General features: G+C 38.8%; 1 protein-coding gene across 1 annotated transcript in view; it reads left to right on the top strand.

The window, feature by feature from the left end:
- DOCK4 (dedicator of cytokinesis 4) overlaps nt 1–27,280 on the top strand; it is a 274,676-nt gene that overhangs the window by 39,801 nt on the left and 207,595 nt on the right. Inside the window, 4 exon segments of the mRNA XM_065883569.1 lie at nt 13,165–13,246; nt 13,791–13,851; nt 17,812–17,944; nt 21,729–21,817. Of these exon segments, the coding sequence (XP_065739641.1) occupies nt 13,165–13,246; nt 13,791–13,851; nt 17,812–17,944; nt 21,729–21,817 (365 nt within the window).

Raw genomic sequence — 27,280 nt, 5'->3', positions numbered from 1 at the left:
CATACATGGTTTGGATTCCATTCTGCCTTGAATAATAATCCTGGGTTCCTTTGAACTGACAATGATATTTTTGATAATGTTTTTGGCAGAACTTAACAGGAATGTTTTCTGAAGGTCTAGGGCATTCAGTATTATAATAACACATATATTACAATAGTATTATCTTTAAACCATAAGCTTTGACTCATATATAAAACAAAATAGGCAACTTTTAGAAGATCAATGTTCTGTGAGAGGGAATACCTTATACGCTTAAGCAAAATCCTGTGTCTGTATAAGGACCAGCTTCCCCACTCTGAATTAATAAAGGTTTGTCCTAAAAAACAAGATCCTACTGTATAACACAGGGAACTGTATTCAATATCCTGTGATAAACCCTAATGAAAAAGAATGTATATATGTATAACTGAGTCACTTTGATGTACAGCAGAAATTAACACATTATAACTCAACCCAACTATACTTAAATAAATTTTTTAAAAAATAATTTAAAAAAACGTAGAGATTTGTTCTCCCAAAGGTGAGGAAACCACTCACCACTCCCTTGTTCATTCATTCACACATCACACAGTGCACAAGAGTAACAGTTGTGTGCGAGCAGCGTGAGGCCCTGCTGGAGACCCAAAGGTGACTCCTGGAGCAGATGGCAGAAGGGATCCAGGACACATGTGAAGGCAGCTATTTCGAGAAGGAGGAAGGTCCCTTCTTCTACTAATGTGGGAGGGAGGGAGGGAGGGAGAGCGCTGAAATGGGTGTAAGATATTGAAATGGAAAACAGGGACTAGGTCTGTGGCCTTGATCTTTTATAAGGAAAGTGGGGAAACAAGATGAGCTGCTGCTGGAGAGCAAAAGAGAGAATGAAAGGGAGTTCAGGGCTGAAAGTGAGTTGCAGGAACAAGGTCAGCAGCCTTTGAGCAAAAATGTGATAGGAAGTGAGTTAGTGATGAAAAATGGGACTGCTGAGTGCAGGACGGGACCTCCAAAGAGAGACATCTGAAATTGGTGGTGAATCCTGGCTCCCCAGTTAGACAGCTTTTGCCAGGTGTGCTCAGAAAAGAGGTATCAGGTGGTAGAGTTGGAGTCTGACACATCACAGTTGGAAAAAACTGAGACTGGGAATCTAGCAGGAGGAGGAGAATTAAAGACATTACAACAATAGCTTCCATTTGGTCTCTTCAGAGGCTGATGTGATCTAACTGCCTTTCATTTTTAAGAGGAAATTAAAGAATTAGGGCTTCTTTTGAAAAGACTTAGTTACTGGGAAATTTTTTAAAGACCTTACAGAAGGGAGCTGTTAGTGAGAGTAGTTATTTAGCCCACTCTTGGAAAAAATGCTAATATTTTTGTGTCTATATTATAGTACATAACACAGTTAAGGGAGCACATATGATTCTTTAATTCTCTGAGCACTGTGCTAGAATTTCTCATTTCATACCTCATTTACAACTTATTATAGTGTGATCACACAAATTCAGTCTCTATATTTTTACATAAATTAAGAGCATTTGTTGTTTTGAATGTAGAAAGATAGTTGGCATAGATCTCTCTTTATAGTTTTATGTTATAAAATTAACTCAAAATTATAACCTCTCCAAAGTACAGCAATATTGGAGGGGAAAATGTCTGACTGGCCATGCATGCAGGGAGCACAACTCTATCTGAGAACAGAAATAGAAGGCATTCAGAGGTCCTCCTTGGACTGTGGCAATATCAACAATTCCATGTGGCCCAGAGTGCTTCCTGCTGTGTGTATACATGCTGGCACAGAGTTCCCTGTGGGTGTCTGTACATCACTGACCCACAGTGACCTTCCCTCAGGCTTCCTCTTTAAAGTCATGAGTGCTTTCCACTCTCCCCCTTCTTTGCCATCATTTGATTCTTCTAGCAGGTACATGAAAATGGGGATTGTTGTCACTTCGAAGTTAATCAGATTCTGTGGTTTGCTCCCCCTTTGGTCACACTTCTGTTGCATACAAAAAAAAAAAATTGAGATGTAGTGATGTTAATAGGAGAGATTTTAAGAAATGGGCCAGGAGGAGGATCTAAATTAAAACAAAAACAAGCAAACAAATAACGTTATTCATGCCGAGAACACCCAGCGTAGAAGTGAGCCACAGTTTTTCTCTGTAGCATTTTAAGAGCCACACAATTCCAATTACTTTTGAAATTTTAAATTACTACATTATAAGAATAAGTGGCTGGAACTTTAAAGTGGCAGAAAACCAAAAACTCATAGAGTAAATGTATTCAGAACTGGCTTTCTCATCCCCTTTAGCTCTAAACACTTACTCAGCCAATTTGTCTCATTGTACTTAAACAGTGCAGAGTTTTAGAAATTGATCAGAAGGGCTTTCCACCCCTATTCCTGTGTTTTAAAAGATGAGCAGATGAGTGTTCTTTTCACCAGGATTCTGGTCGTCTCTGTCTGTTCTCCTCTGCCCTGTGTCTTCTGCCTATAGAGAATTCAGATTAATTTAGTTTTCCTAAATTCACTACCAATCAAATCATGCTCACACATAGCGACCCACCTTACAAGGACTTCTTTGCTCTTCATTGCCATTTGTGCTGTAAGGTGATTCACCGTTGACAAAGGAATTACTCATGATACAGTCCTCGTTAGTTCCTTTTCTGAAGATAAGACTTTACCCTCTCCTTATCTTTCTGTTTCCAGCACCTTGCAGAATGCCCTACACAGACTGGGCGTCGATGCAGTTAAAGGAAGTTTACAAGTCTCTCACTGTTGTTGAGGCAAAGTATTAAAAGATTGTGTCATTATTGTCTTAATTTTTTCTGTCTTCCTTCCACTCCAGTGGGGATGTGCTTATTGATAAGAGAGAGAACTCAAAGTTGAGTGCATCAGCAATGGTAATGGATTTGTTTCAGGTTCTCTTGTGTTAATCAGAACTCTGCTGTCAGACATGTCTCTATGGGAGCATCATTTGCAAAATCTGTCCTGCTAAAAAAAAAAAAAGTAAATGAAAATTAGCAGATAAATTTATGGACAGTCCCCGACTTACAATGGTTCGACTTGGGATTTTTTGACTTCACAGTGGTGTGAAAGCAATACACATTGACTGGAAACTGTTCTTTGAATTTTGATCTTTCCCTGGGCTAGCCACGTTCGGTACAATGCTCTTGTAAAGCTGAATGGTTTTATCAGGACGTAACCCTGTAAGTTGAAGAGTATCTGTGTAGCGTCTTCTCCTAAGTATTTCCATTTAGAAAATGGAACAGAGACTGCATCTTTTTATTTCCATTGGGCAACAGAGGTTTCACACTATCGCTGTTGAATCACTGATCTTCATTCATTCAGCAAACAAGTACTGCTCTCCTCGGGGAAAGGCACTGATCTGGGCATTGGGGACACATAAATGAATTAAAAAAAAAAAAAATTCTTGCCCTCCCAGAACTTACATTCTACTGATGTTCAAAATACTATTAAGCTTTAAGTCAAGAAATATTTTTAAAGGCTAGAGTTTCTCTTTGTATGGTAACCAGTATTGCTGTTTTTGTTTCACCAAAAATACTTGTGGTGTCTAAAGCAATGCTTCCTAAACTTTTCAGTGCCTAAAGTTCATTTTCAAACTTATGAAAACTATGGAGCTCTACAGAAACTAATGTACCTATCCTCATACACATGAACATTTGCATATCAGTGTAGAGGCTTTGTAGCTCCCTGATTAAAAAGAAAAAGCATTTGACCTTTAGAAAGTCCAATTGCATGGGTCATCTTGTTAATAAATAGTATTTAATGATGATTTAGATACTTTTCTTTTTTTTAGATGGAGGTATAGTTGATTTATAATAATGTGTTAGTTTCAGGTGTACAGCAAAATGATTCAGTTGTACATGTACATATTTTTTTTTCAGATTCTTTTCCATTATAGGTTATTATAGTTCCCTGTGCTATACAGAAAATCCTTATTGTTTATCTATTTTTATATCTAGTGGTTTGTATCTGTTAATCCCATACTCCTAATTTATCCCTACCCTACTCCTTTCCCCTTTGGTAATCATAAGTTTTCATTTTTTTAAGTTATAATTAATATAAAGAATCTATCAGTAAGCTGTTGAAAGGGATATTTGATTTTGGCTTCTTTCATTTTAAAAATTAGAACTTTTTTTGAGATAATAAATGTATGAAAGACATTATACTTACTGTTTTTGCAAGGCTTGAATTACTTAGATTTTTTTCATTTAGTCTGTTTTCATTAAGGTTTCTTTGCCTTTGCAAAGAACTGCATGCTTCAACCCAGCGTAGTTATAAAGAGCTCAGGTTTGCTTTACTTGCAAGATTGCTTACTACAGATACTTCCTAACAAAAGAGGCATTGTTAAAAAGGTCAGAATAATTACTGTATATAAATCAGAGCATTCCTCCCTCATGAAATGTCAAAGGCATAGTGTTTACCATAATCAAATTATGTAAATTCCAAGAACAATAAGACATTCTGCCTGTAAACAGGTCTTCTTATTTCACAGTCCTTGTTTCTGTTGACCAGATCCTATCATCACCTACTTTTAGTTACTTCTGTGAGAAACTTGTTTTCTAGTGAAATTCTTAATGGGTTCTCTAGAGATAGACATAAGCAAGTTTTTTCCTGAGTAGCTCAGTTAAACAGTTTAGCTATTTCTAAGGATTTTACTTGAATTCAACAATGAGATTTTTAGGGTCTCAAGTCTTTAGAACTTAGAGTCATTATTGTTTTTCTCAAATCAACAGTTGATCCAAATCTTTTCTTTAATTCATCTGTCTATCAGCAGGTCATCTGTACATCACTTATTTATAACTTTAGAAAGCATTGCACTCCTTTTTCTTTGAGCTTTACCTTCCCTAAAAGAATTCTGATTCAGTTAGCTTTATTCTCTGAAAAGAAAAATAACATGAAGTGGCTTTAAGTCATTCTAAGTAGTAAGAAAGAATCAGCTTGATGTTCAACATTGGCAGTAGAGTTCACTGTAGTTTAAAAAATTATCTCCCCTTTCATCATTCAACTAAAGCAAAATCCTTTATTGTCCTGACAAAGCCATCCCATTAGTTGGTTGCTTAGTCCTTCAACCTCAAGTATTTGTAAAGCGAGTCTGGACTTGGGGATTAATATTAAAAAAGAAAACTCAGAGTCTTTCTGCTCTTTAGGTAAACTACTGTGGCAACCCTGGTATCAAGGATCCTTCTTGTTTCATTTCCCTTGAATCAGAAGAGCTCATGACCCTTGTGTTGCTTTCATTTTAAAATTAGAAAGCACATTAATAACTTTATCTAGGAAGACTTGCTTGAGGAGTTGCTTTCATTTATTGCCAAGGAAAAACTTCATTTGTATCAGTCATGTGGTTGGGAGAAGAAAGGCGAGAAATCGTTGACCTGAAGGTATCAGGCATTTGTTGCCTGTTTTCTGGTTGTATATGACGATCATAAAGGACAGTCAACAATTCTGACTCATTAGTGCCTAGGCATTTGGGTCAAAACAGTGGTTGTTAAATATGACTGTGTTTTTAAACACACAGGGAACTTTTAGGTCCATAGTAAGTCAGGATCCCCAGGCTGGGGCCTGGGCTTTATACAGCTCCCAGGAGAATGTTGTACACACCCATGTTCAGAGATGGCCTGGATGAGAGCCCCTTTTTCTGTGCCATGGTGAGCACCAAAACGCTTGGTCTAGTGGCCACCCCAGGGCAGCTGGCTCCTGGGGGCGTTACTATGACAATTTAGAATGCTCCTTGAGTTGTCCTTTGCCACTCGTTCTAGGAAAGAACACAGTAACAGTTCCCTGCACAGATGGTTGGAAGTGTCTTACACTGTTAGTCAATCAGAAAGCATTTGAGAAAATGCAGGAGGAGCAGTGAAATAGAAGCATTGAGATCATCTTCTATTTGTGTACTATTGCCTTTTGGGTAGAGGGCCTAGAGTCAGCGCAGCTGAAACATTCTCCTACCTCTTCTCACTATTCTCCTTCCGTCTTCTCGCTCCCACTGTTTCCTCCCTGACTGCTGGTGCATCTCCCTGCACTACTGTTCAGTGTAGAGTAGATATTAATTGTCCTCACACACAGCATAGTTAAATTTAAGACAAGGAACTTGGCTTTTTCAAAGACACTACTATTTTTTGGTATTTACAATTGTTTTATAAAGTGTAAACATAGGACTTCCCTGGTGGCACGTTGGTTAAGAATCCTCCTGCCAATGCAGGGCACATGGGTTCGGGCCCTGGTCTGGGAAGATCCTACATGCCGTGGAGCAACTAAGCCCGTGTGCCACAACTATTGAGCCTGTGCTCTAGAGCCCGCGAGCCACAACTACTGAGGCTGTATGCTGCAACTACTGAGCCCAAGTGCTGCAACTCCTGAGGCCCATGCGCCTAGAGCCTGTGCTCCGCAGCAAGAGAAGCCACCACAATGAGAAGCCTGCACACTGCAACGAAGAGTAGCCCCACTTGCCGCAACTAGAGAAAGCCCACACACAGCAACGAAGACCCAGCACAGCCAAAAATAAATAAATTAATTAAATAAAAAAAAAGTGTAAGCATAAAAGAACCAGACAGTTCTTTTTCCAATTAGTGTACCAGAATACGACCACTGAAGTGTTTGCTCTCTTTTGTTACTGTCACTTTGTGTGTGTGTGTGTGTTATGCGGGCCTCTCACTGTTGTGGCCTCTCCCATTGCGGAGCACAGGCTCCGGACGCGCAGGCTCAGTGGCCATGGCTCACGGGCCTAGCCGCTTCGCGGCATATGGGATCTTCCCGGACCGGGGCACGAACCCGTGTCCCCTGCACCGGCAGGCGGACTCTCAACCACTGTGCCACCAGGGAAGCCCTGTTTCTGTCAGTTTTGGAGAACATAAATTTATTTCAGTGACTTAACTGTTCAAAACGATTTTGGAAATACTCTTGGTAATTTTTTGTAGATTAATCAGACTTCAACCCAAGATATTATCCAATCACATATTTTTGGATAAAGTGTACACTGTGTAACTTCCACAAACATTAAAGCACTAGGCAGTTTTGTTTCTTGTGAGAGGGGAGCTATAGAGTGATAAACATGAATCCATATGGAGAAATACAAAAATCTCCTTGGCGTTGGTCATTCCTAACTTTAGGTGCATTGCTCTTTGAAGGCAAATGATTGTCCTAGGAGTGCCATATGGGAGAGCCACTTTATGTGATTCGTCAGAAGGCTGGGAGGACCCTCCCACATCTGGCCTGGAGGCCTCCAAGACCCTAGGTAGGGCCTTTCCTACAGGACAGCTGCTTCTGAGTGTTATGGTGATAGGAGGAGGGGGTGGGAGGATAGGAGCATCCTATCCTGCTGAGAAGGGGAAGGAGAAGCCGTTAGGGTCTTCAGAACCCTACAGTGCCTCCCATATTATTTGCATCACTGGTAAAAAGTTTTCTACCAAACTATGCTGTTGAAGTACACCCTTTATTATCAGAGGTTGTTTTGAGTACATCAGAAGGTCAGTAGTGCAGCCGAGCAGGTTCACAGACATAAACTCCCTAAACACAGATATGTTCGTGGCTTTAATTTTTTTGGTTTGGCCTCATGCATTTTTAGTTATTATTTTTGTATTTTACTGAAAATATTCATAATAAAATCCTTGGTTCACGTGACACGGGTAGGCTTGTTCTTTTTGTCTGTTTTGAGGTGTTCTGTTATTTTGAAAACAGCGTAACATTGTGGTTAAGAGCTGAAACTTTGGAATCAGACCTGGAAATTAACTTCCTGGTTCCCACCTTGACTGACCGTGCAACTTTGGCCAACTTACCCAATATCCCCAAGCTCCAGCTTTCTCATTTGTAAAATGGGGGTGCGAGGGGCTCCTACCTTATAGGGTGGTTGGGAGAATTAAATGAGAAAATCCATGTAAAGCATATATAAATGCACCAGGACAGGGTATATCTTGACTTTTGCTATTTTTCCCCAGGGATATCTGGGGATACTCTTGCACACTCTTATTTCATTATCTTGGTTCTCTCAAATCCTTTGTAGAAGAAGGCAGGTTATAAATAATAAATAATTGTGATTTTTTGTTCTTTATTTCCAAAGAAAGAATTTGAGATTGTTGATTTATAATCTGATGATTTATAGGGGCTCACACAAGGAATTCAGGTGGACACTAAATTTCTCTGGCAGTGATATTTCCTCTGGGAGGACATGACACTATAACAGGAAGTCAAATGATAATTTTTCTCTGCTGGTAATAATGTCAACTCTCATTTCTTAATGTGTCTAGAAGTGTTCTATGTGCTTACTCACTCTTTGCTGATGAAGAAGGCAGTATTCTCATTTGAAAACATATTATGTCACCATAGATATTTCCATTACTATATGTTTACTATAATAAAGACATAGGATATGTGTGGCAGAGTTAAATGGCATGATCTAGAATCTGGAGGGGCTGTGAAGTTAATTTTGTGACTCTCACATCTGGTGGTAAGGTGCCATTGATCGAAATGTCTCTGGAGAATTTCATACCTTTCACTACTGTGAAGTAAAAGATATTATAGGGAAGAGAGCAAAAGTTGCTTCCCAATAATTTATATTTTGCTGTATTTTTTCCTAAAAGATTGTATTTGTTCAGTCTTTAAACACTAAGGAGGTACCAAATCGTTGGCTAGCAGCTGGGAATGTAAAGGTTAATTGTCATGGGCCTGTATTCTAGTTAGTCACAGTGTAATGGAAAGAAACACACATACCTTTTACGATTAGGGGGAAAAAAGTGCAAATGATGTAATGCAGGTATGCACATCTTATAATAGGACACTTCTTAAATTCACAAAAGCTAGTTCTGTTTTCTGATGAGGTGCCACTCTTTGACTTACAGTAGAGAGTTGAAAATACCTTTGTGTGTGGCCACAAAAGTCTGTGAGAGAATTTTGGAAGATATGCCGGAGTGAAATGTCATACACTCGTTTAGTCCCCCCGCCTTGAAGGCAACAGTTTGGCATTTTACAGACGTGTGTGAGCATGTGGGTGGTATTTATTGTAATCTGAAGATTCTGAAATGTGTTGCTGTAGTTCTTTTTTTTTTGCTCTGAAACCATTTGCTGATTAAGTGGTTGCTGTATCACCAAAGCTGAAGAGAAATTGATTGAGTTTGTATACCAACAACTTTCACCAAATGAATAAAAAAGGTTTTATTTGATTGGCCATAAAAGGTGTTTTTTTCCTTTTAAAAGAAGTCTGGTTTTTAAAACATTGCGCATGACTTATTTCTCCATAGTACCCATATTCAGTCTATTTTTATCTCCCCTTTAAGGCATGCTTAAGCTAAGGGATATGGCTTAGTACATATTGGTATTCTTTCTGTAATAGGATATGATAATAATACTTGCATAATCAGGATTCTGTCTAGACTAGTGAAATTAAAATAGTGACAGAGCAAAAGGAGTGTCTGAAATAGAATGTTTTAGGAAACATTATTTTACCAGCAGACTGATGAAATTTGTGAATATGGAATAGTATTTTATATCAGTATTAAAGTTAAGGTCTCCATATGTAGAATGCCATGTTGACTTTTATATATTAATATTATTGTTATTTATCATTTTTGACTGACCTGTCAGAAGATAAAGTGACATTTGTTTCAAATGTTTCAGTAGGGATAAAGAGAAGCATCAAACATATAAAAAAGAGCACGCAGTCCATAATCAGGAGAGGGGAAAATAGTCACACTGCTTGCGTTTGGGGCTAAAATACAGTCAGTAAACATTATATGTTAGTAGGTGACTGATGACTAAGAAGCAAAACCAAACACTGGTCTTAAACCTCCAGAGTCTTGACCAACTAAAGCCAAATACTTAAATCTTTCTGGAGGTTTACATTTGTTTAGTAAAATAATTTATTTCTCAAGTCATTTTTCTAAGTATGTTTCATTGAAAAAACTACCAAGGAACAACTTCAAACCAGGGATGGCTTTGAAAACCTGCTAAATCAGGGTTTCTACTTCTTCCTTTCCTCTTACCCCAGGAAGGACGTGGGGTCCCTCTTGGGACCAAGTTTGACTGAGTCAGTGGAGTCGCGGAGGATGAATGACTTCTCCCTTATCTCAGTATTCTGTAAATATTTGCTCAATTATTCTATGAAGCAGAGAAAGAATTTATTCTATAGCATTCAAATGAAGGACGAGTGTTTTGAATTATATGTGGCATAGAATTCCTACTCAGCCACACACCAGCTCTGCAATCTTTTTTTATTATTATTTTTTATTTTTTTTATACAGCAGGTTCTTATTAGTCATAAGTTTCATACATATCAGTGTATACATGTCAATCCCAATCACTCAGTTCAGCACACCACACACACACACACACACACCCTGCCACTTCTCCCCCTTGGTGTCCATATGATGTTCTCTACATCTGTGTCTCAATTTCTGCCCTGCAAACCGGTTCATCTGTACCGTTTTTCTAGGTTCCACATATGTGCGTTAATATACAATATTTGTTTTTCTCTTCCTGACTTACTTCACTCTGTATGACAGTCTCTACATCCATCCACGTCTCAACAAATGACCCAATTTCATTCCTTTTTATGGCTGAGTAATATTCCATCGTATATATGTACCACGTCTTCTTTATCCATTCGTCTGTTGACGGGCATTTAGGTTGCTTCCATGACCTGGCTGTTGTAAACAGTGCTGCAATGAACATTGGGGTGCATGTGTCTTTTTGAATTATGGTTTTCTCTAGGTATATGCCCAGTAGTGGGATTGCTGGATCATATGGTAATTCAATTTTTAGTTTTTTGAGGAACCTCCATACTGTTCTCCATAGTGGCTGTATCAATTTACATTCCCACCAACAGTGCAAGAGGGTTCCCTTTTCTCCACACCCTCTCCAGCATTTATTGTTTCTAGATTTTCTGATGATGGCCATTCTGACTGGTGTGAGGTGATAACCCATTGTAGTTTTGATTTGCATTTCTTAATAATTAGTGATGTTGAGAAATGTCTATTTAGGTCTTCTGCCCATTTTTGGATTGGGTTGTTTGTTTTTTTAATATTGAGCTTCATGAGCTGTTTATATATTTTGGAGATTAATCCTTTGTCCGTTGATTCATTTGCAAATATTTTCTCCCATTCTGAGGGTTGTCTTTTCGTCTGGTTTATGGTTTCCTTTGCTGTGCAAAAGCTTTGAAGTTTCATTAGGTCCCACTTGTTTATTTTTGTTTTTATTTCCATTACTCTAGGAGGTGGGTCAGAAAGGATCTTGCTGTGATTTATGTCATAGAGTGTTCTGCCTATGTTTTCCTTTAAGAGTTTGATAGTTTCTGGCCTTACATTTAGGTCTTTAATCCATTTTGAGTTTATTTTTGTATATGGTGTTAGGGAGTGTTCTAATTTCATTCTTTTACATGTAGCTGTCCAGTTTTCCCGACACCACTTATTGAAGAGACTGTCTTTTCTCCAACAGCTCTGTAATCTTGGGCAAAACTATTTACTATTTCTCAGTTTTCCCAACTATAAAATGGCATAATAATAGTACTGACTTCCTAAAGGCGTAGTGAGGATAAAAGGAATTAATCCATGTAAAGTCCTCAGCAGAGTGCCCATTCTCTAAAAAATACTGTTTTCTCAAAAAAATAGTATTACCTAATAATGACTATTTTAAAGTGTAATTCATTTATCCCAAGGTGAATTTTTGCACATTTCCTTTTAGTACCTATTAAATTTGAAATAATAGTAAATATTCTTCCCTTCTGAAGAGTTTGCAGTCCTTTGCCGTGAATTATAGTAAATGACAATTGGATAAGATTGATTTAACTCTGCATCCGAGGTTGGATCTGTCATTTCCAGCCTCCGCTTCAGAATTATTTCCTATGGGAACTTTATAGTCTTCGTTTGAGAATCCTTGCAGCAATTTACATTCTCTTCATTCACATCTCATCAGCCACTGCTCTGTGGAACAAGACATAGGTAATTAAGTGTGGAAATGACCCCCTAGAAATGTGTATTGGTTGCCCTTTCTCATGTGAGAGATCAGGGATAGGCATAATATAAGAAAAGGACAGGGTGAGCCAGGTAGTTGAATCTGTTAAATATATCTATCTAGATTTAAATGGCAAAAGAGAATAAAAATGTTCCAAAACAACCATAAATTCAAATCCATATGCTTCCTTAGAGATCTGATTATGGTCCTCATTTCTCCCCCTGTAGGGGAGAAGGCTGATTTTGGATGACAGAGCCATTATTTACGGCAAGGACCAAGTGATAAATAAGCTTGGAGACTTGGAAGGGTCTGAACCTTACTAATGCCCTACCTTCCCTTTCCCTGCTTGATTCCTAGGCTGAAGCTACACTGACCAAGTCTATACCCTGTGTTAATTTCACATTTTGGGGATGTTGGCTGTGTGTTCTCTTCCTGAGGCAGCCAGCCATTTGATTCTATTGTGGGCACCAGGGTATTAAAATTCAGAAGCTTGTGGTAGCTGGTAGATTAATTTGGGAGCGAGGGTGATATTCATTTTATTTTTTTGAACATAAATAGTGTAACACATTATCTTGGGTATAAATGGTGTCCACAAGTATTTATTGACTTGAATTAGTGGCTGATCAACAGCATTATTTGTGTTTGCATTAAATCTAGGTGTCACTGTACTTTCAATGCAAGTTCTATAGACAGTGCGAGGTCTTCTGTTCCTTTGTGGACCAAAGAAAATTCAAGTTTCATTTCTTGGTCTCTCTTTTTGTGTTTTGGATTATAGGTTTATAAGAGCATAAAATATTAAGCCTTCTAATGAATGGTTACCACTCAGAATGGTGTCCTTGTATAATGTTTATTAAATACTATGACACAAAACATGAAAAAAAAATCTTAGGTACAAATACACAAAACACATTGTCACATGTTTTCTTTTAGTGTACTTTTTTCTACTTTTTAAAATAATGATATCACTGATATAGAAGCTTATTCTTTTCAAAGTTAATTTTTTGCTTGCATATATACTTATGTTTTCTGCTTTTGCACTTGGCTCTTTGCCAGTTTTGTCAGAAGTGAAGCAAATGTTTATTGTCTTGGGTTCTCTCCTAACTTATATCCGCAGTTTTGATGTCAAATGAAAGACCTAATAAGTTTTGAGTTTAACTCTTAGGGTGAAGAGCAGCTAGAAAAGTAATGAGTCCTTACATATTAAATAATTTTCAAAATATTAAACTTCTTTTCTCTTGTAGTGAGAGATTTTTCTTGAGGCTGAATAGAAATGGGCTTCCCAAAGCCCCAGATAAACCAGAACGACAGTGCTCTCTCTTTGTGGTAAGTGGATCTTGTTTTATCCAGGAGGCAGATTCTTCCTTAAGTACTTTATCTTATTTAAGAGAAATAAGTTACTGTGAGAGAACATAGTAGATTTGCTTCAACTTTGTAAATAACACATAAATTACAGTAGTGCCCCAAAATCTGAATACCAGCATTCACAGTCATACCTTTGTCCCTTAGTGTGTATTAGAGCCTGTCACACTATGGCCAAATCCCAATGGTGATAGGGCTCAGTATGGCAGGTGGTATTTAGTATGTACTTAATAAGTGTTTAAAGAATGAGTAAGTGAGAGGCTGAAATAAGAATGGGCTTTCCTTTTAAGTCTTATTTGACATCATAGGCTTACAGTAAAGTTGATTGTAGTGATATTTTAGAACAGGATTTGAACTTTATGCTTCTGCTACAGAAATTCCATTAAGAATGTCTATGTTTATCTTTGTCTTTCTTCTGTTATTTGTGAAGATTGTGTGCTACATATGCCTTTTAAATGCTTCTGCATAAATTATGAGTTCTAAAATGACCAGACTTTGTTTTTGGCAGGATTTGGGTAGCAGTGAGCTAAGAAGGGACATCTACATCACCGTGCACATCATCCGAATTGGTAGGTATGATACTTGGTGTGACAGGAGCACGACAGGGAGAATTGCTGAGAGGTCTCTATGTAGTTGTGATTTATGTGATGTCTAGATCAGAAAGAAGTCAAGGCCACATTTGAATCCAGTAATTACAGAATTTGGGAATTGTTCCCTGGTCTCCCCAGACTTTCATATCACCATAAATAGATTCTGTTCTCTTTCCGTATAAGTCATTAGTTAGTTTCTTGTGTTTCATTTTGTTTTATTGGACTCTCTAAACATATTTGATTCAAGCACTTGGTATTTGGTTTTTTTAAATTCTAATTTCTGTTAACAGCATAAATTACACTTCTAGGAGCTGGATTTCCTACAGGTTTATGAAACCAATTGGCATTTTCCAAAGTACAGAAGGCTGTAGAGCATTATTACAGAAAGTGCTATAAGAAAAGGGTTATGAAATACTGAAAACTTTGCATATATTTTTCACTTGTATAATTTCATCAGCTTATTAAAGGGTCTGAGAAGTCCTACAGGGAAATATAAAAATGCTTCTCTAATTTTGTTGACCCTAGCTTTCTCCAAATTTGATTTGACTGTGGAAACATTTATATGATGTAACATTTATTAACATCTTTCAGAGCACACTTTGAGTGTTCTACAGTGAACTTGCACATCAGAGCCAAAATGTGGTCACTAGTTTTTACACATATAAGGCATCTAAAAGCAAGCATTTTATGGCAGAGGAACTATATGGTGTAGCCTACATCATTTTTCCATTGCAGCTAACCAGCCGATACTGGAAATTGGTTCCCGCTTCCTCATGAATTGTGCTACATGACTTGCTGGGGATACTTCTGCAGGATCGTGATATCTCACCATGCGGTCCTGCACAGTGATCATTATTTTTATAGTTTTTAATTTTATGCACATGATAACCACATTGTGCATTGAGAGAGACTATAAAACATGTCGTTTCAACATAGATTTTCTAAGTATTTTTTCTCATAAAAATCTGTTCTGAAAACCCATTTCATTTTATCCTGTTTTTATATTTGAGGGACAATAGAAATAAATAAAAAAGTAAACGGTTTTTGGTTTTAATTTCCTTTTTATAGATGACTATGGGGTGGGGTGGAAATTGGAAAGAATCTTTCAAAACGTTGGAAAAGTTGTAATGCGTGTTGCTGTGTATTTATGAGATAAAGCCTCTGTTCCCAGGATGGCAGGGGTGCAGTTTATGTAATTCTTTGTGTTTTTTAAAAATTTATTCAAATTTATAATAGCAATTGTTAATGTAAAATGTGGTTCTGGATATCTTCATGTAAACATTGCTAAAATTTGAATATAATCTTCTACAGCATTGAGAAAAAAAGTAAACCACTTTAGCTTTCAGAACTTTTAAAAAGGTATCTATAGGTTTTCGGTGGTAGAAACACACACGGTAGAGTGACCACATGCCCTGCTTGCCCATGGCCTGGGCAACTCTGTCCTTCACTCCCAGGATAGAGCTGAGGAAACCACTTCACAGTATTACCCATCACAGGGCTGCCTTTCAAATACCTGGCATTTGATTTTGTATTTTTTACTAAGATTTTTATGATCATTAAGTCATCAGAATGAATGTTGAATTAGAAACTATCTACCCTCCTTCCCTGAGCTTTGGTCAAATTAATTCTTTATTGACATTACTACAAAGACTTGTCTGATGATTACTCCGTAAGACTGAAGGTAAGAAACTCTAAGAAAGATTAAGACTTAGTCTGCTGCAGTGAAATGAAGGAGTGGAAGATTCTTGTCCATCAGGGACAGATACTTATTAATTTTTCTAGAGTATTCCTCATACTGTTTAATGGGAAAAGGGCATGCTGACCCTCACTGGCTGCAGAGAGCAGGAAGTAATAGCGCCTGCCTCAGAATTTAAGCCCTCATCTTTGATTGGAAAGAAGGGGAGGAAACAAAGAGAAGTAAATAGTTTCCCCACGCCAGGTTCGTGAATAACTGTATGATTTCTATTCAGCAGTGATTAGTTCAACTTACATCGAACCAATGGCCATTCATAACTCTGAAGGACAGACTTGAACATTAATATTTACATCATTTACTTATCGGCTCAACAAACTCAGGAGGTCTTTCACCACCATTCATTTGTACCCACCACGCCTTTCAATAAATTTAGGAATGGCTATTCCTTTCTGAACACGAATAGTCATTCCTGGCTTTCACCGTAAAACAAAAGCATCTCGGGGCTCCCCCGGTGGCGCAGTGGTTGAGAGTCCGCCTGCCGATGCAGGGGACACGGGTTCGTGCCCCGGTCCGGGAAAATCCCACATGCCGCGGAGCGGCTGGGTCCGTGAGCCATGGTCGCTGAGCCTGCGCGTCCGGAGCCTGTGCTCCACAACAGGACGAGCCACAACAGTGAGAGGCCGGCGTACTGCGATTAAAAAAAAAAAAAGCATCTCTAACCTATTTTCTACCGCCAGGAACACCCATCCCTCTTTATCAGTATATTAGTAATTATTGGAGCTATCAGCATATTCATCCAACCAGTAGCCCTAGCTGTATGACCAACAGCTAATATTACAGCCGGGCACTACTAACTCATTTAATCGGAGGAGCAACGCTAGCCCTAATAATCGTTAGTTCTACTACAATCTTCATTACATTTATTATTCTTATTTTGCTTACTATTCTTGAATTCACAGTAGTCAAGTTTACGTATTAACCCTATTAGTAAGCCTTTACCTACATGGTAATACCTAACGACCCACCAAAACCATGCATGTCACGTAGTAAACGCCAGCTCCTGACCCCAGAGGAGCCTCTCGGCTCTTATAGTATCCGATCTAGCATATGAATCCATTTTAGCTCAACATTCGTATTATCCTTAGGCCTGTTAACCAATATATTAATAATATATCAATGATGACAAGACATCATCCAAGAAAGTATGTTTCAAGGCTATCACACATCAATCGTCCAAAAGGGACTTCGATAGGGAAAAATCCATTATTTCAGAGGTCCTCTTTTTACTGGTATCTTCTGTGCTTTTTATCACCTTAAGTGGTATTCCGGCTTTTATTTATAAGCATTTCTCTAAAGATGATATATTGCAGAGGCAATTCTCCTTTATTACTGAAGAATGAAAGCTAAATTGGATGTTGCCATTCCTTTTTTTTTTTTTTTTTTTCTATTTAACATTGGATTTGGGGAGTGCTAGAGTCAGGCAGATGTACTGTAGGAGAATTTCACTCAGATGGAAACAACTTACGGATCCGTTACCAAGCATCTGGAAACAGACTTACAGACTTTTTTCATTATTTTTCCTCACATTAACTTGCTATATTACAGCTCCAGTGTGCTTTTTGCTTTCAGTCTTCAAAATAACCCATTGGTAATTAAATGCAATGATAAATTAAAACAGTATCTCAACCACACATTTAAAAATGTCTAACAATTTAAACAAGTTGAAACTGTGTCAGAGTAAAAAACATCCCTGGAGATTTCAGCCTGGGTACGGAGTCAGGAAAGAGCGTGCTCATTTGATCCCCTATGCTTACTTGCTATACCTTCAGGGAATCTCAAACTGCTTCCTTTCAAAGGTGAAATATTTGAAAAGGTTTTTAAATATGGCAATTTTAAAAAGTAGAAAATGAGATAGGCACCACTACTGCCTTTTTTGATGTGAGCCTCCTGGGATGCCTTCATGAATGCTTGGGGGAAGGTACCCAGACATAGGCTCAGCTCCCATCTTCATGTTTTATAGATAACAGCTGATGGCCAGAGTTTACGCTGCGTGACCTTGGGCATGCTAGGTGGTTGGGGCAGAGAGTCCAGAGCTGAAGCAACATCTTCAGTTGCCCCAAAGCTGTGTCTTTTCCATCACCCAGTTACGTTTTATATGGCCTACTTTATAGCTATATGTATCTCTATTTAAGGTGGATTAATCAAATGGCTCCTTGGGCCATATGTGCTTTTTAATTGAACAGGTCGGATGGGGGCAGGAGAAAAAAAGAATGCCTGTAGTGTTCAGTACCGGCGACCCTTTGGCTGTGCGGTTCTTAGCATTGCTGACCTGCTGACAGGAGAGACAAAAGATGACCTCATCCTGAAAGTGTACATGTAAGAAGCTTGCACGGGCTGGGGGCTGGGGTGGGCGCAGAGGTACATGGGGACCCTACGTGGCGAATCCTGCTTTTTGTGGGTAATGGAAGAGCCAGGGATGGGTTGCGTTCATTCCTCAAAAACTAAATAATCTGTAGGTTCACTACAAGTGAGCCCACAAATCAACATTTGCCTGTCAGAGGAATTATGAAATCAAGAACCAGAAAATACAGACAGTTTATCGGTTGGGTGGACCATCTACTGCATAGAGTACCTCCCATGAATTTAAAGCCTAACATGTCTTTACCCTCAGAGAGTTCATTTGTCCTTGGAAAACGGAAATAGTTTTTAATATAAATTAATTAGAATTAGGAAAAGGAAGTTCAGGTCAGGTGATTTCCCTCTTACTTCGTGTATTATTAGTTTACTAGGGCTGCCCTAACAAAGCACCATAAACAGTGAGGCTTAGACCACAGGAATTTATTGTCTCACAGTAATGGAAGCCACAGATCCTGGATCAAGGTGTTGACTACATTGATTCCTTCTGAGGGCTGTGAGGGGAAAATCTGTCCCCTGCCTCTCTCTCCTAGTTTCCGGTGACTTGTAGATGCATCACCTGATCTCTGGCTTCATCATCACATGGCTGTCTCCCTGCTTGTGCGTCTGTTTCGGTGTCCAAATTTCCCCTTCTTATAAGGACGCAGTTATATGGGGTTAGGGCCCACCCTAACGACCTAATTTTAACTTTATTAACTGTGTGAAGACCCTATTTCCAAATAAGGTCCTCAGACTGTGGGTTTGGACTTACATCATCTTTTGAGGGTCAGTGGGAACAGACACAGTTCAGCTCAAACACTCCACTAAGAAAATCACTTAATGTATTCCAAATCCTAAGTTTTTAAAAATGCACATGGTTTTGGATCACCCCACCCTGAGCACCTCCCCACAGGACTGAAAATTGAGAGTTGACACACAGTGACATCCTCAGAGCAGACCCATGGGGGGTTGAAGGATGGGGGATCTGCTTTCCACCTTCCCGATTTGAGGACCACACGGCTGACCTCCTCTGTGAGTGAGCTTGCTTTAGCTTTCTGTTCTGGCTGTTGAGTCGATGTATCCAATGTGTGCCAATAGTTTTTCCATATGTGGAGGGAACGCACGTGGCGCACTGCCTGTGGGACATATACTTCAAATTGCTTTTTGACCACAGCTGCAGGGTCTCATGGATTTATCCATCCTCTACCCAGTGCCCCTGGGACCCGTGCCACACATTTGCTAATTAGTTGACAAAGATTTGCTTACAGCCTGTGGTTTAGGACTGGAAACTCTCTTTATCTCTTTTAAGAGCAATAAAATCTGTGACCTTGATTTTAAACTTGAAAACTTCTAGTGAAACTAGTGGGTAGTAAAGCACACTATTCTTTTTATCATATGGTCGGGCTTAAATCCATGATAATCCCCTTTCTAAACTCTACTGATGTTCATAAAACATAATTTAATTGCAATAATACTAATTATAATAGCCACCATTTACTTTGTGCTAACTACATGCAAGGAACCGTGTTAAGCACTTTGCATGTGTCATGTCACTTTATCCTCATGACAAACCCATGAAGCATTTGCTGTTGGCTCCGTTTCCACGTAAGGGAAGAGAGAGGCTAAATAACGCCCAAAGTCACCCGGCTAATCAGAACAGGAACCAGATGTGAAGTCAGGACTGTCTGACTCAGAACCTGAGCTCTCATGTTACAAGGTTGTATGTTTCCTGGTGTTATTTCACACCACTGTCTAGTGATGTGACAGTGATGCTGTTAGGTGGCGTTGCTTTTCAAGAAAACTAAAATTGCTTACAAGCACAGTCTCAGTGTTTCTTAGAGTGATCTTTCCAGGTGTGGGTAGCAAGTGTTAGATTTATCTCGCTACTGGGAAAACTGAGGGACCCGAAGTTCCATGCATCCCCTTTGATTATGCAGCCAGCAAAGGAAGACACGTAAATTCCAGTTCTGTGATAGACACTCACGCCCATAAAAATAAATTGTACTGCTCTTTGTGGTTGTTATTGTCTGTTTTTTCGTAAGTATCAAATAAGGTTTGGGGTTGTTCTTGCTGCAAGAGAGATCCCTTAAAAATTCCAGTTCAGCAAATTACAAATCTGTTCCAGGAAGGATGCTAGGCAGTCAAAGCAGTCATTGTAGATTAAGAAGAAACTATGAATATAGTAAAACATTTTAGGGAAGTGCCTGTTAGAAACAAATTGGAAGAAATTTCTATTTGTTAGGGTGACCGAATCCCTAGCCCATCTAGGACTCAAAACAGAGAACAATAACAAATACCTCATTGGAGCCTGGAAGATATTTCAGTCACATACTTTAGGAGCTTTTATTTTATTAGGAGTTTCGTAGGTTAAAAGCATGACTTCTGAAATTATGACTTATCTATCTAATAAGAAGCAAACCATCTTTCTCCCTTCCCAACTGAGTTGAACTAAGAAAACTGGGGACAGAATGTAGTAAATGGCAATTTTGTATCTTACAGCTGGACAGGTGGAATGGTTTCATTTCATCTTGATTTTCCAGGCTTCTAACAGTCAGTGGTCTGTTTGGTATCCTACTGTTAACTGGTTCAAAAACAGCCTCCATCCTGTTCCTCCTGGAAAAGCTGATAGTGATGAAATAAATAAATATGTAAACAAATTGTGAATTATTGGCTATAGACAAGGTTGTGAGGAAAAGGACTCTATACTCTGGAACATTTTGATTGATAGTGTATAGAATCTTTGGTATTCAGAATTCTTGGGAGGGAGCCTTTGTGGCTAATAAAAGATAGTAGTGAATTCGCAAACACGTCCAGATGAGGGAGGCTTTCCCTAGCCTAACTGGGGGAGGCCCAGCAGTAAGGAGATAGCAGACCCAGATGTTTACGAACCATCAGGAGTTACCAGTCAGAGGGAGATCCATCCAGTCATTCATGCAGCTGGTATTTTTTAAGTACCCACAGTGTTCAAAGTACTCAGGGGAACACAGATATCTACCAGTCCTAGATTCAATCCTCAAGAACCTTCAGTGTCTCCTAGGTGAATGTACCATGGATACAAAGATAGCATGAGTCAGTGGCTGACAAGAGCTGAAAGACCAAGGTACAGATGGTTGTCAGAGTGAGAAGATGGAGAGATGCCTTTTGGCCTACAAGTGGAAAATCTGGAAGGGTTACCTTAATTACCCTTCGGTAAATCCTGCCAACCTTTTGCCAGTGCCAGTTGTGTTAACCTCAGTTGCATTTTGCTTGATTAGTTGCATTTTGATGCTAGCCAACTTGGTCATGATATAATAGGTGGAGACTCGCTAATGAGAATTAACATTTTTTGAGCATTTACTATATGCCAGGCATTATCCCAAGCCCAGGCTTGTTTATTGTTCTAGTATTTTACCCCCATTTCACAGATGAACAAATCAAGGCACACATAGTGAGTGATTCGAATCCAGGGAGTCAGACTCTTAGTCAGTACTTCCTTCCAGTGTACGCATTGTTCTCTGAGACAGGGAATGGGGAGCTCTCATAACCTGAATTGTTCATCCCAGCCACTTCTGGCATGAAGTAGTTGGTCATGCATTACCGGAAATGGTCATTCCTGCTCATCTTGAGGCAACTATGCCAAAACTGACAGTCACTTGCAGTGGCTTGTTGAGGTCTACAAGGAGGTTTAAGGAAGTACATCATAGTGGTTATAACAAAAAGGGCAGGTGTGCTAGTAAGGTCATCTCATGCATCATCAAAACTTAACAGAGTGGTCATGTTTTCATAGGTGTAATACAGAGAGTGAGTGGTACCAAATCCACGAGAACATCATCAAGAAGTTGAATGCGCGTTATAATTTGACTGGCTCCAACGCAGGTGAGTAAATAGATCTGGCTGAGTCCCTACACTTTTCATTTCAGGTGCTTTCTTTTATTTGTCTGTGAAGAAGAAAACGATCAGCACTTTGTTTTTTTCTCTACTCCCTAAAAATGCTCAGTCCGCATTCTGGTATGTCTCCTTTTTCTACGATAGGCTTGTAGCTGTGACTCTAAAAAATATATTCTGTTCTGGTTTGAATCAAGGTAGAGTATCTGCATTTGTTCTATAGTACCGTGTCTTGGGACCTCCAAGTTGTTACTGATTGCTAAAAACCAAAGGACAAATATGCCTGATTTCATGACTGCTGTGTGGAATGGGTTTGATAAACAGGAATTTTTGTCAGTAAGGTCCAGGGCAAACATGCTTCACTGCCTACAGCTGCGGTTTTATGTATAGAAAAATGTGTGCATGCCTGTCCAGCAGGAACTGAAATGTACTATAGCATTATAAGTTATATATAATACATTATGTGTCACGTAGTCTTATACTAGTAATATACTATAGATTGTATTATATTATATAGCATATCTAGATTATATAGTATATAGAGTGATGTCTTAAAGTTTGATCAGTAGACAAAAACTTGGTGAATATTGTTTGCTCCCTATCCCACCTTCAAACCCATGTTGAAGCAAAATAAACTATGCAGTTGTGTGCTTTAATTACATAAAGAATCCTCAAATCAAATTAGCTGGTATTTGAACTGAATGCATTGCTTTTTGTGGCTGATTTTTAAAGTCCCCTGAATACAGATATTTGTGAGACAGTCCCACTTGCCTGGCAATTAGAAGAACCTGAATTTAAATTTAGACCACCTTTTTTTCAGACCTGTGCACATCTTGCCAGGCCAAAACAACCCACAAAGAAAAAGTAACTGCAGACAGAAACTTTGCGGTTTGCTCCCACGAGAGCCATAAGTATCCACAGCTCACACGTGGCAGCGCTTCAGGCCGCAGTGAATGGTGAGGTCAGTTTTTTCTTCCCTCTCCCAAGAGCTGGGGAGGTAACTTGGCTTTTCTTTGATTCACACGAAGTCCTACATCTACCACTAAATAAACAAAAGACTTGCACTTACTGTTGAAGGCAGAGGAGTCTCTGAAGGACCAGGAGATTTTAGTAGTGACTATAACATGAAATAATACGAATACTTCAGAAACTGCTGTGTACACTTGTCTTCACTTTTTCTGTGAAAGAATTAAAATAGTGCTTACTGTGTAGGGACCAAATGATTTGTCTTAAATGTGCCTTCAATAAGATGGTAGGGCTGCTGCTTTTTAAAAACTTACCTTGCCAAATTCATTGGCAAACTTCTAGCCAAATCCATTAGTTTTGTTCAAACCTTTTGGTGTTTCTTGATACCGTGAACTATATCATGAACTGTATTCTGTACCTGTGCTGTCCACTTTGATAGGCACCAGCCACCTGTGGCTACTGAGCGTTAGACAGGCTAGTACAGCACTGGGACTGAGGCGTGCAGTAATTGTAAATTACATACTCGATTTTGAAGACTTGATACATATAAAATGAATATAAAACATCCCTTTAATAATTTTTATGTTCGTTATATGTTCAGAGATAACATTGTGGATATATTGATTTAAATAAAATATATTACTGAAGTTAATTTTGTTTCTTTCTACTTTTTAATATGGCTACTAGAAAATGTTTAATTTCATAGGTGGCTCATATCATAGTTCAGTTATGCAGTGCTGCTCTAGACTTGATTTAAAGAATTTTCTTTTTGAGTTCTTTTGATGCCTCATAAACATTCATTATGCCTTGCTCCTTTCCTTCTGCCCACTAACTTTGGGTGGAGAAGTCTGTAACCATTGTATATCTTTTTCTTTCTCCTCAAGAGTCCCATTACTCTTAATTTGCTTGCATTTGCCTCCTATGTGAATAAATAAATATAAAACTAACCCTGACCTTCTGACTTTTCCCATATATTCCCTTCCCTCCTTACCATCATTGATTCAGTCTTGACTAAGCAGGGTGTGTTGGCCTCCTCCAATATACTTCTTTCCAAACTCCTTGTCAACTCCTAAGCCTTTCCTCTTTCCTATATGCCTTAAAATCCTTCTGTTATTGGGTCATTTGAATATATCATTGTCCAGACTGAGGTGATACCCAGTTGCCTCTTGAATCATGGTGAAGTACTCAATGATGGGCTTTGACTTATACGTACATATAGATTCCTTTAACATAACTGACCCTGTATCCCATGAGATCAGGATACCAGTCAAGCCAAAGCATAAATTTCTCTCTACTTACATATGGGAGTCATCTCAGAGAATATAGCCCCAAGAGCTTTGCCTCTGGAAGTGGGATGTCCTAAGCTTGAATCAGTCAAGTTTTACTGGGATAATAGTAGTGTCTTCCTCTAAGGGTTATTGGAAGGATTAAAAGAGAAAACATATGCAAAGCATGTAGCACAGCACTTGATACATAATAAGTGTCTATTCAATGTTAACTATTATTATTTTTTACTCACTTTGGAGTAATCATCTAGAATATTCTACCCCTTCCTCTTTAGTCAAGTCTCCTTGTTTCATTTTCTCAGATTGGATCCTGATTTGATCTTCTAAATGGAGACTTTGAGAATAATGCAGCAGGATTATTGACAGGTTGAATCATTGAACTGACCCTTCATACTCTGTGTTTCTAACATCTCATCGGTGCCCAGTTGACTGCTAACATCTCTTCCCAGGTCTTCCTTCTGATTACATAGATTAACTCCAGGGAGGAAGGGCAGCACATTCTATTTCCTTGGGAAGTCCTCCGAGTGCTTAGACATGCTCCACATTTTCCATGTGCTTTGTCACTTTTATTGACCAACGACCTGACCACTTATTCTTCCTGGAATCCTGTGTGAGGCTACCAGAAAGTGAGATCCAAGCCATATTATTCCCTGGGTGTTACCTGTTGTGTTTGCAGCCATTGTGCTGAAATGAAAAACTACTTGTGCATCTTTGGAAAGCGTAAAAGAAACCGTTAGACTGTAGAGCCCTGTCTACCAGGTTTCCTCTCCTTTTGGCAGAATCAATCCTCCATTTTGCTGCCTACCGTTTGATGCTTAGATTTCTCATCAGCCGAATGTATACTCTTTATCCTTGGCTTTTACTGCAAACCCCCGTCTGCTCTCCTGTCCTTAAGACCCACCCCTCTCCATCCTCCTCCTCTCAAGCCTGAGTTCCAGCCAGCGGCATGCAGCCAGCATCTACCTGCATTGTATTCCTTTGGTCTCCTCCTGGTATCTTCTAGCTCTCTCAAGGCAAGGCAAACCCAGCCCTAAGCTTCATCACTCCAAACAACTGCTCCAGAGAGAGAAAGCTCAGAAAGAAACTTTTAAAGATTAATAAATTAGCCCTTTACTCTTTCCATTTAAGTTTCCACTCTTCAGTCTTGGTGGGTCATTGTTCTGTTGTCACCTGTCTTGAGGGAAGGCAGTTATAAAAACAGTAGATAGGGTTTTAGGAGCTGCTCGGCTTTATTATTGAAAGGGAGGCATCTGATAGCTTACTTAAGGGGGAAGCAAGGGTATACAAAATTAAAGTTGGAAATTGGGGTGCCTGATGTTTAAACTATCACAGTGGTAAGATACGTTGACATTTTCTCCTTGGACCATGGAGTAGTCGATTAAATGGAAACAGTGCAGTCAAAGAGAATTTTCAAGAGAATTGAGTTCACTCAACAAAGTATTGTTTTTTCCCTGCTTTCCTCCTACTGTTCCTTGGTCATTGTACTAAAAAAAGAAAAAAATAACAACCTTGAAATTAGTTTTAGAATCAAATTCTACCACCTACTTTCCAGGCCTTTTATGCTTCATTGATGTCCTCCTATCTCTTGAAGTTGTAATCTTGTCTTTTTAATAGATAAAAGGATTTGTCTAGATAACTGGGTTTTTTCCCTCTAACCTAAAACTTACGTAGTGAAGGTACATTAACCACTATCTTTATTGAGATTAGAAACTGGGAGAAAATTTCACGTGATTCATTTAATTTTTAAATATAAAAATATAATTGAATTAACATATCTGTATGGTTAGATTTAGTTACGTTCGGTAATTCGAAATTTCCAAAGTTGTACTCTGTGGGAATTTTAAAATCCAAAAATCATATTGTGAGAGTTTGAAATTCTAAAAATAGTCATTAAAATGAGCCTGGTTTAGGTTTGTCCAGCAAATTGTTATTGTAAACATCACCTCTGATAGACGTTAGCAATCGAATTCTAGGAATGTGAAATAAGACTGAGCCAGTGTGATTTACTGAGACACATTTGGTTCTGCGACTTGAAATAAATTGTGTAAAAATCCTTGGCTCCTGTTCAGTATGTACTAAGAGAAAATTCAGGATCTTTTCATATTATCTGTGTGTTTATGAAATCCTATTTCCTATAGTTTGCACATGTAACTTAAAACTAGCAGAAATCATATTTGCTAATGAGGTCAATTTCTACAATCTGCTTTTTGCCATAGCAACATGAATGTTGTGGTTTCATTCCTGCCGAGACTGTACATTTTAACCCCCACGGAAGGTTAAAAGGAGTTACCTAGATAAGGAGCCCACACATACAAGGAGGGCAGTTTAACTCTGTGGAGGAAGTGAACAGTGTTCTTTATTTAGCTGAGGTGAAAGGAGGCTTTTGAGAGAGTTAGACTGCATTTGGGGGATTGAGCATCACATAGTCAGGTGGTCGTTTAATTCAATAGTATTGAACTGATGTAATTCTTTTTTTTTTTTTTTGATGTAATTCTTAAAGATTGTGTCAATGCTCCTGATTTTTTAAAATAAATTTATTTATTTATTTATTTTTGGCTGCGTTGGGTCTTTGTTGCTGAGCACAGACTTTCTCTAGTTGCGGAGTGCGGGCTACTCTTGGTTGTGGTGCGCAGGCTTCTCATTGTGGTGGCTTCTCTTGTTGTGGAGCACAGGCTCTAGGCTCACGGCCTTCAGTAGTTGTGGCGTGTGGGCTCAGTAGTTGTGGCAGGCGGGCTCTAGAGCACCGGCTCAGTAGTTGCACACGGGCTTAGTTGCTCTGCGGCATGTGGGATCTTCCCAGACCAGGGCTCGAACCCGTGTCCTCTGCACTGACAGGTGGATTCTTAACCACTGCGCGACCAGGGAAGTCCAATACTCCTGATTTTTGAGCACCGCCTTTAGAAACTTTGTTTTCTAATATTGTTTAAAGAAAACTGGTACTTATTGGCACCACCTATTGGCTAGACATATAGTGTGTGGTCTTTTTGCTCACTTTTGGAATTTTGTAATTATTAAACCATGCTCTCTTTTTTATTCTCTTAGAGTTTTTAATTTTCAATTAATTTTACTTTCAGAAAAGTTGCAATAATAGTACAAAGAATTCCTAATTTCTCAAAGGTTAACATTTTACTATAGTTGCTTATCCTTCTCTCTCTCTTTCTGTGTGCGCGCGCACACACACACACATATGCTTTATATATAT

Source organism: Phocoena phocoena, chromosome 9 (genome assembly GCF_963924675.1).
Source record: "Phocoena phocoena chromosome 9, mPhoPho1.1, whole genome shotgun sequence".
NCBI classification, from domain to species: domain Eukaryota; kingdom Metazoa; phylum Chordata; class Mammalia; order Artiodactyla; family Phocoenidae; genus Phocoena; species Phocoena phocoena.
This window is presented reverse-complemented; position numbering and strand designations above follow the sequence as displayed.